The sequence below is a fragment of the Drosophila kikkawai genome, chromosome 2L (assembly GCF_030179895.1).
Source record: "Drosophila kikkawai strain 14028-0561.14 chromosome 2L, DkikHiC1v2, whole genome shotgun sequence".
Classification (NCBI taxonomy): Eukaryota; Metazoa; Arthropoda; class Insecta; order Diptera; family Drosophilidae; genus Drosophila; species Drosophila kikkawai.
In genome coordinates, this window is record NC_091728.1 from 1,538,432 (window position 1) to 1,547,820 (window position 9,389).

Below are 9,389 nucleotides of genomic sequence, written 5' to 3' on the forward strand. Positions count from 1 at the left end.
CGTCATCTCTTATCAATCCCCGCTGAAGCCAGATGCCTCTTTGAAAGTCTTTGAATAATTCGGGAATCAGTTCTTTAGAGACTTTCATCTACCGTAGTCTTACAATCTCCTAGTAAAAGGATGCAGAACTTCACTACATTCTTCCTTTGGGCACTGTTTGCCTGTATCCTGTGCCAAGGATCCTTCGCGGAGGACCAGTCGGGGTACATATGCCTCATTGACGATCCAAAGCAAAATCAGTGCGACAGCTACTGTCTGACTGAACTAAGCCCACGGCTTAACGAAGTCGTTAAGGCCCAGAACACCCGTGATGTTCTCAAATCGAAGCTGGAGACATTGGAGGGAAAAATAGGAGAAATGCAGCTGACAGGACGACTACAAAACGTGGAAAATAGGCTGAATGGACGACTACAAGGAGTGGAATCTAAGCTGGAAAGACATCTTCAGGAGGTGCAAACCAAGGTGGAGGCTAAACTGGAAAAAAGCCTGCATGAGGTAAATACCAAGCTGGAAGGACAACTACAAGGAGTGGAAGCTAAGCTGGAAAGACAATTACGAGGAGTGGAAAATAAGCTGGAAGGACAACTTCATGAGGTGCAAGCTAAACTGGAGGCTAAACTGGATGAAGGTCTCCTTGCGGTACAAACAATGATTGAAATCCAACTTCAGGCGGTTGTAAATCAACTGCAATTAGTATCGAACAAGATAGATGCTGTCGAGGTGAAAAGTGAATTACAGGCAAAATCGAATAAGACGGCAGCCCTCCAACAAGCAGACAAGGTGGCAGTCCCAGCTTTACCAACGATTACGGTACCATTAGGTTTCGAGCGAATTGGTAACAGATATTTTCGATTTGTGAATGAATGGGAAACTTGGTATACTGCTGAGAGAAGGTGTCGTGATATGGGAGGATATTTAGCCGCCTTTCGAAATGAAGAAGAAATTAACGCCATTAGGCCAAAACTTGATGATCAGGGCTATTGGACAGGCATTAATGATCATGATAATGAGGGCCACTTCGTATCTGTGGCCTCACAAAAGCCAGCACCATTTTTAAAGGGGGTTGGGGGAGGACCAAGCGACAGAAACCATGGGTTAAACTGCGTTTATTTGTATGAAGGCAGAATGGGGGCCGCCAATGGTCATATTAATAGTTTGCATTTTATTTGCCAGGCGGACAATGAAACTTAGCAAAATTCGTACTTATCGTTTTAAATAAAGTTGTATTTTAAAATAATAATACCTTATCAATAATTTACTAAAAAGGGGGGGGGGGGGTCTTCCTTACTTTTCAGCAATATTTTTTCGATTTGACAAGGATTTTATGGGCTTCTAGTTTTAGCATCGAGTTTGGATCAAATATAAAAACTAAACTATTTATTAAAAGAAAAAAGGCTTGAAAAACGAAACTTCAATTAAGAAGTTAAATCTTGAGTAAATAAAAATGTAAAAAATCAACAAAATAAAGCTTTTTTTCTTGTCAGTTTCTACCGATTGAATGCAAATGTTGTACAAATGTTGCATTCGATATTATTACCTCTGCATTAATGTACTTATGAACATGCAAAAAATAAATTAAAACAATAAGCTGAATATAATACAAATATTTGTCCAAAATTATTGTCTTTGGTTTCTTTCCACATGTTTTTTTTATACAAATCAAATGTATATCAACAAGCTCGCAGAGAGTGCGGTAATCGCTATAGACAGCCCTTATCAATCCCAACTAGATCGGATGCTGCTTCGGAAACCATCGCGGGATTCCGAGAATCAGTTGATAAGGGACTTCCACCTTCACCCATGAACCCCTGATTTACGTCACGCAGCTTAAACAGAGCTTTTAGCTACAAACTACACTTTTTTCAGCAAAATGCGAAATGCAAAACGAATTAATGACTAATTGTAGTTTTTTTTTAACTATTTCTATAAAAAATCAAACAAACAGAAGTGCCCACAGCTGGCATTGTTTCTTGAGGTAGGGTAGCATTTAGGAAAAGAAATCGCTCAGGCTATTTAGCGAAGAGGGTAGAAGAGATCATTGGTAGGTTGGGTTGTTTGTACATATGTTTACTATTTGTATACACACGGAAATTGGAAAATACGTTGAAAAAGTGTGTCGTCATCTTTATGAAAAGCTCTCTTATCAATCCCAGCCTAAGATCGATGCCTCTTCGAACAATTCAGGAATCAGTTCACCAAATACTTTCAACTTTCACGGTCGTATAATCTCCCAGTAAAATAATGCACAATTTCGGAATCTTCTTCCTTTGGGCGCTGGCTGCCTGTATCCTGTTTGATGGATCCTTGGCGAAGAGCCCTCGTTTTGACTATACAATCCTACTTACTGATATGGATCCCAATCAGACTGAACTACGTCCTCTGTTGGGCAACGTCGTCCAGGAACAGGACACCGAGAACACCAATGATGCTGACATTGCAACCAAAGTCCTGGCGAAGCTTGACAGCATGGCGGAACAGCAGGCTAAGCTGGAAGGACAACTACAAGGAGTTGAAGCTAAGTTGGAAGGCCAGCTTCAGGAGATGCAAACCAAACTGGAGGCTAAACTGGATGAAAGTCTCCTTACGGTACAAAAAAAGATTGAAATCCAACTTCAGGCGCTTGCAAATCAACTGCAGGCAATGTCAAACAACAAGATAGATGCTGCCGAGGAGAGTCAATTACAGGCAAAATCGAATAAGACGGCAGCCCCCCAAAAAACAGCCAAGGTGGAAGTCCCGGCTTCATCCACAATTACTATTCCATCAGGTTTCGAGCTAATCGGAACCAGGTATTTTCGAATTGTATATGAAGAGGTGGATTGGTATACTGCTGAGAGAATGTGTCGTAAGATGGGAGGTTACTTAGCCTCCTTTCGAAATGAAGAAGAAATGAACGCCGTTATACCAAAACTTGATAATTGGCCGGCTCACTGGCTAGGCATTAATGATGAGGAGAATGAGGGCCACTTCGTAACTGTGGCCTCGCACAAGCCAGCACCATTTTTAAAGTGGCATAAGGAACAACCAAACGACAAAGATCATGAGGAGAACTGCGTCAATTTGTTTAATGCCGAAATGTGGGACAGCAATTGTAATGATTCTTTGTTTTTTATTTGCCAGGCGGACAATGAAATTTAGCAAAATTTGTATTTATCGTTTTAAATAAAGTTATATTTTTAAAAATAACTTCTTTGCCATTACTTTGATTTGATATTTATTTGATACAAGTTTTACAAGGATTTTATGAGCTTCTGGTTTATCGAGTTTGGATTATTATTTAAATTTTAATTATTTATTAACAGGAAAATGGCTTGATCTTATATTTAAATTCTTTATAATATATATAATTTATATTTTAACCTTACATTTAATATAGCCACATTTTCGAAAGTTTCAAAGTTTTTTGGACAAATCGTAATACCCTTCGGAATGGAACAGTAATCGTCATAAGCCTTTCAGCCTCAGAATCCGTAGTCTGCCCGTTATAAGCATGTTGCAATATTTCCGCACAGCTTACGTGCCACAAACACACACACACAAACATACACACACCCTGGCAGCCACAGGACACGCACTAAAGGATGCCAGAGGAGGACGAGGAGGTGGAGCGCTTAGGAACTGACAGTTTTGTAAATATGTGTGTGCCGAGGTTCACCAGGATTCCGGCGAAGGAAGAAGAAGTACTCCCCGCAAGCGGAAGGAAACAGTTAATACTTCTGTCTGTTATGCGCTTACTTCCTGTCTCCATTAAAAGTCATTCTTTTGGATAATCCTTTTGGCAACATTATGGCAAGTATTAAAAACTTTTTTGCACTAGCCAAGGGAGTGAGTTCCCCCCCCCTGCTCCCCTGCTCCCTTATCCAGGGTATTATTACCTAGCGAAAAGTTTTGCAGATTCTTCTGCTGTTGTGGCCAGGATTTGGATTTGTTGTGCTCCCGTTGCTCGGTTTTCTCTGTTCTGAGCTCTGTTTTCTGTTATGTTTTTTTTGGTGGAGTGGAGGATTTTGGGTAGTCCTGGTCTGGTCTGGGTCTCTCTGCTGCAGGGCATTCCATTCATACGTGGAGAGACTTCCCCCCTCTACCCCATCGCTTGGTGGCCATAAATATTTTCGTGTAATAGAAAATGTTTTGCAAGTGTGCCTGGGCCAATTTTTTTTTGTATTTTTTGCTTCTCCTCGGCTTGATTACCGCGCAGTAGCCAGCAAAAAAAAAAAATTCCACAAAAGTTTTAATCGAAAAAAAGAAAGGAAAACAAGAAGGAAAGAAGAAATAACAGCGCGAAAAATTCCTCTTGCTAATGGTATTCAATTCGGAATAGTTGGAAGGCATTTATCATCATCAGCGGCATATTGAATATTTGGATTTTAGTCCCAGTTACGCCCAAATGAATATTAACGGTCGGTGGGTGGGAATTATTCAAATTTCGGGGCCTACAAAAGGTGGCAAAAGGTGTGGTGTAGAGCGGCTAAAACACAAAACGTGTTTGGCATCATCAAAATCCTTTGAGCAAACACACTGCGGGTAAAGGCTAAAATGACACCAGCGGCCATATTGTTGCCACCATGTTGGGCTGTTGTGGTGGCCTTAGTCCCAGTTCCAGTTAGAGTTCCACCTCCTCCGGCCATTAAAAGTATGCTCGACTGAATGCTGAATGCTGGCTGCTTCTACCTTTATGCAAATCCCAAAAAAAACCCAAACGGCTCTGTCCCCTTGTTGCCTTGAAAAATTGACACCTCATCGCTTTTCAATGGAGTTTCAACCCAACCTGGCGGCAGGCTGATTGAACCGTGTCCGACTTTAATGGGGTTACTTCTATCCCCCAGGGAGCTAATCGCTGGTTGCCTTTGAAAAGGTTGTCCTTCTGGTTTAACAGAAGAGTGTTTTCTAGAAGGTAATGGTATAGGAAGGTACTGGGTTTAGAGATTTTACTCAATTTTGTAAAGGTTTTTTAATGAGTGTTTAAGTTAGAATTATACTCTAAAGCCTTTACTATAAAGCCTTTATAAAATCCCTAATTAAATATTTTTTATAGCTAACTTTAAAGTTTTAAATTATAAATTTTAATTTTCTAAAATTTTTTGATGTTCGTGTAAGAATTTAAGTTAAAAATTGAAAAATTTGTATATTAAATAAATATTTTTTTATTATTTAATTGATACATTTAATCTTATTACAATTTTATGAGAGCTTAGGTTGCAAAATATAGCAAAATTTTTGGGGATTTTATATGAATTAAATATTTAAATATTTCTTGAAAGCTAAACTTATTCTCAAAAATTTTGTAAAGTTCTTTTATTGAGAATTTAAGTTAGAAAATAGGAACAATATAGTTGTTTTATATTAATTAAATAATTAAATATTTTTTAAAGGTAAATATTTATTCCATTTTATTTTATATATTAGTTCAGTAATCATTTAATTAATAAAACCCTAAAAAACCTTATAAAATAATTCTTTCTAGATTAATTTTAAATTATAAATTATATTTTGTGAATTAAAATCTCTTTCATCTTTATATTTATTCCCATTTTGTGACAGATGGTGACCAGCTGACAGAGCTTTTCCAAGCAGCTGTTCATCTTCCTTCCGCTCCCCGTTCTCCATTCTCTATTCTCCCTTCCTCATGCACCACCTTCGATCTCCCATGTCCAACAGAGCTTTCCCCCAGTTGCCGTGGACTCGCCAGTGCCATCGGATTTCCCGCATGAAAAAACAAAATATTTTTGGAAATAGCTCAACGCCGCTGGCCACAAATTCTTAGCTGAAAATTCCAGGGCAGAGAGCAGGCCAGGCAGGCATGTGGCACCGCATACTTGTGCTCAGCTGCATGTGGAGTGCGTTTTTCGTTTCCCACAGCCAGGGGCAACAAATCAACATTGGTGAGAGAAAAGGTTTCACCTCTCAGTTAACCCTAAACTAAAACCCCTGCAGGTGCCTTCTTCTACGACGATGAACTGGAGCTGGAAAAGGAGTTCCTGGAGGTGATCAATGCCATCAATGGTCCCGAATCAGAGCAAACCATGCGCTTTTTTCCTTTGATAAAACGTTTAAAGCCTGAGGATGGCAGTGTCACCATGCAGGAGCAGGGTGAGTTTATTATTTTTTTATTCAACGAATTTTTGCATGAATTTTCTTTTTGAATTTCAGCTTGCGATCTTGTGGATAATGGTGTCGCGGCTATTTTTGGACCAAGTTCAAAGGCGGCGAGCGGTAAGTGTGGAGGGAACATTTTTGTATAGAAAATGTAAGCAAAATAGAATGGAAAAGAAAAGCTTTTCCGGCGTAGGAAAATTCTCTGTTTGTCAACAGAGCGTATGAGTGATTTGTTCTCTTCTTCTCTTTTTTTCTAGATATTATAGCTTTGGTTTGCAATAATACCGGCATTCCCCACATCGAATTCGATGTGGCGGACGAGGAGCATTTGGAGGAGCGGCCCAACCATCAGATGACTTTGAATCTTTACCCTTCTCAGGTGATACTGTCCAAGGCCTATGCAGATATTGTCCAGAATTTTGGCTGGCGCAAGTTTACGATAGTCTATGATGGAGATGATGGTATGAACTTTATAAGATTTTCTAATTTAAAAACTATTTAATATATACTTTCTAGTCAAGGCTGCTGCTCGCTTGCAGGACCTTCTACAGCTGCGTGAGGTCCACAACGAAGTGGTTAGGGTACGAAAGTTTCACAAGGACGACGACTATCGGGTCATGTGGAAGAGCATCAGGGGTGAAAGGAGAGTGGTTCTGGACTGTGCTCCTGGGATGCTGGTGGAGCTCTTGAATGCCTCCTCGGAGTTTGGTCTAACTGGACAGTTTAATGTGAGTACAAAAACGAACTTATCCTTTCAGTAAGGAACCCTTAAGAGTAATTTATTAAGCTAATTCCACCTTTAGCATATTTTTCTAACCAATCTGGATACCTACACCGATCATTTGGAGGAACTCTCTGCAGACAATGAAACCTTTGCCGTGAATATAACAGCAGCTAGACTTCTGCTCAATCCTGATCCTCCACCGGTGAGTTAACTACAGACACTTTAGCTATATATAAACCATATCTTTTGAGTAGTACTCCCAACCCTATGGCTATGTCATTCAGAAGGACGACATAGTTTACGAGAGCAACGAATCACCGCGCACTCTTCTCCATGACCTGATCCACGATGCCCTCCATCTGTTTGAGCAATCCTGGCGGAATGCCAGCTTCTTTTACCCCGACCGGATGGCAGTGCCGCGTATAACCTGTGACTTTGCCTCCTCCGGAGGTCGCACCTGGGCCATGGGTCGCTACCTCACACGCCTCATGAAAGGGGTAAGTGTACAGTGTAGGGATGAGGGAAATCCCAGTTAATTGGCGAGGTGTTTGCCGTTTCCAGACTTCCGGCGTGAACAGCACCAACTTCCGGACAACGAGCCTGCAGTTCGATGAGGATGGTCAGCGAATAACCTTCAATATAGAGGTCTATGATCCCCTCGATGGCATAGGCATAGCGGTGTGGGATCCCAGGGGTCAGATAACCCAGCTAAATGTGGATGCCAAGGTGCAAAAGAAGATCATCTATCGAGTGGCCACTAGAATAGGACCGCCATACTTTTCCTACAACGACACTGCCGTGGAGCTAAATATGACTGGAAATGCCCAATATCAAGGCTATGCCGTGGATCTCATCGATGCCATTGCCCAGGAGATGGGCTTCGAGTACCAATTTATTCCGGTGGCGGATCAGCAATACGGCAAGCTGGACAAGGACACTAAGCAGTGGAACGGCATCATTGGCGAGATTATTAATAATGTAAGCGAGTCGGTAAACTCTTTATAACAAGTTTTCTAATATGTATTCCTCTAGGATGCCCACATGGGCATTTGCGACCTGACAATCACCCAAGCCCGCAAAACCGCAGTGGACTTTACCGTGCCCTTCATGCAGTTGGGCGTCAGTATTTTGGCCTACAAAAGTCCGCATGTGGAGAAGCCACTGGATGCTTATCTGGCGCCCTTTGGAGGAGAGGTCTGGATTTGGATCCTGATATCGGTGTTTGTGGTCACTTTTCTCAAGACGATCGTTGCCCGGATTGCCAAGATGGAGTGGGAGAACCCCCATCCTTGCAATCGCGATCCAGAGGTGCTGGAGAACTCGTGGGACATTCACAACACTGGTTGGCTAACGGTGGCCTCCATCATGACAGCTGGTTGTGATATCTTGCCAAGAAGTCCACAGGTGCTTACTCTTTCGGTTATTCGCTAGGTTATATTCAATCTATACCAATTTGTTTTAGGTTCGCATGTTCGAGGCTACCTGGTGGATTTTCGCCATCATTATTGCCAACTCCTATACCGCCAACTTGGCTGCCTTCTTGACCAGCTCCAAAATGGAGGGCAGCATCGCCAACCTTAAGGATCTGAGTGGTCAAAAGAAGGTCAAATTCGGCACCATTTATGGTGGCAGCACCTATAACCTCTTGGCTGACTCCAACGAGACTGTCTATCGTTTGGCCTTCAATCTGATGAACAACGATGACCCTTCGGCATACACCAAGGATAATCTAGAGGGAGTGGAGCGGGTCCAGAAGAATCGCGGCGACTATATGTTCCTCATGGAGACCACCACTTTGGAATACCATCGTGAACTGCACTGTGATCTTCGTTCGGTTGGCGAAAAATTCGGCGAGAAGCACTATGCCATTGCGGTGCCCTTTGGAGCAGAGTATAGATCAAACTTGAGTGTGGCCATTTTGAGGCTAAGCGAGCGGGGTCACCTCTACGATCTCAAGCAAAAGTGGTGGAAGAACCCGAATGCCAGTTGCTTTGAGGAACCAGATCCCGACGCCACTCCAGACATGACCTTCGAGGAGCTGCGCGGCATTTTCTATACGCTCTATGTGGGCATACTGATTGCCTTTCTCATTGGCATCACCGAGTTCTTGGTCTACGTGCAGCAAGTGGCCTTGGAGGAGAGGGTAAGAAGGTCTATACCTTTAGTTACCATCCTTATTTATGACTTCTCCGTTTTACAGCTCACCTTCAAGGCAGCTTTTAACAAGGAAATCAGGTTTGTGCTGTGCGTTTGGAACAACAAGAAACCCATTGTGGCTGGGACACCCGTCTCCAGCCTGCGAACAACTCCCCGGAGATCCATTGACAAGTCCTTGGAGCGAACTCCGAAATCGAATCGTCGCATTGTCATAGGTCGCTCTTCAGAGGAAATGCGGGAAATGGCACAGGGTTCGGGATCAGGCTCTGGCTCGGGCTCCTCGTCGCCCATCAATGACAACACCAAGGCGAAGCAACAAGAGGCCCGAGTCTAAGCTTAGGATTTTGATTCTCAAATGAGTTTTTAACCAGAAAAAAAAGTGTATTTACAAAATTATAATAACTTAAGTTAACCA

The 9,389-nt window shown here is 42.1% G+C and overlaps 2 protein-coding genes across 3 annotated transcripts; both read left to right on the forward strand.

Moving 5' to 3' along the window:
- Positions 1 to 120: 120 nt before the first annotated feature.
- LOC138927945 (apolipoprotein A-IV-like) lies at positions 121 to 2,779 on the forward strand. The gene is made up of 3 exons (XM_070283496.1): positions 121 to 639; positions 2,365 to 2,586; positions 2,768 to 2,779. Exons 1-3 carry the CDS (start codon positions 121 to 123, stop codon positions 2,777 to 2,779), a joined length of 753 nt encoding a protein of 250 aa, XP_070139597.1.
- Positions 2,780 to 5,681: 2,902 nt separating this feature from the next.
- On the forward strand, positions 5,682 to 9,389 carry GluRIIC (Glutamate receptor IIC). 2 transcript variants are annotated; one of them, XM_070283224.1, is made up of 11 exons: positions 5,682 to 5,834; positions 5,932 to 6,087; positions 6,148 to 6,210; positions 6,351 to 6,554; positions 6,610 to 6,821; positions 6,897 to 7,019; positions 7,072 to 7,314; positions 7,379 to 7,795; positions 7,850 to 8,221; positions 8,280 to 8,960; positions 9,018 to 9,389. In XM_070283224.1, exons 1-11 carry the CDS (start codon positions 5,798 to 5,800, stop codon positions 9,306 to 9,308), a joined length of 2,799 nt encoding a protein of 932 aa, XP_070139325.1. In that variant the 5' UTR covers positions 5,682 to 5,797; the 3' UTR covers positions 9,309 to 9,389. The 2 variants fall into 2 exon arrangements, with proteins under 2 accessions (XP_070139325.1, XP_017028929.1); XM_017173440.3 differs by having other exon boundaries at positions 5,682 to 5,879; positions 9,018 to 9,388.

Coding starts and splice junctions, on each gene's coding strand:
- LOC138927945 (XM_070283496.1), top strand. CDS start 121: ATGCAGAACTTCACTACATTCTTCCTTTGGGCACTGTTTGCCTGTATC. Junction 640..2,364: donor TGGATGAAGGTCTCCTTGCG/GTACAAACAATG, acceptor GATCCCAATCAG/ACTGAACTACGTCCTCTGTT.
- GluRIIC (XM_017173440.3), top strand. CDS start 5,798: ATGTGGCACCGCATACTTGTGCTCAGCTGCATGTGGAGTGCGTTTTTC. Junction 6,555..6,609: donor AGTCTATGATGGAGATGATG/GTATGAACTTTA, acceptor TATACTTTCTAG/TCAAGGCTGCTGCTCGCTTG. Junction 7,020..7,071: donor TCAATCCTGATCCTCCACCG/GTGAGTTAACTA, acceptor TCTTTTGAGTAG/TACTCCCAACCCTATGGCTA.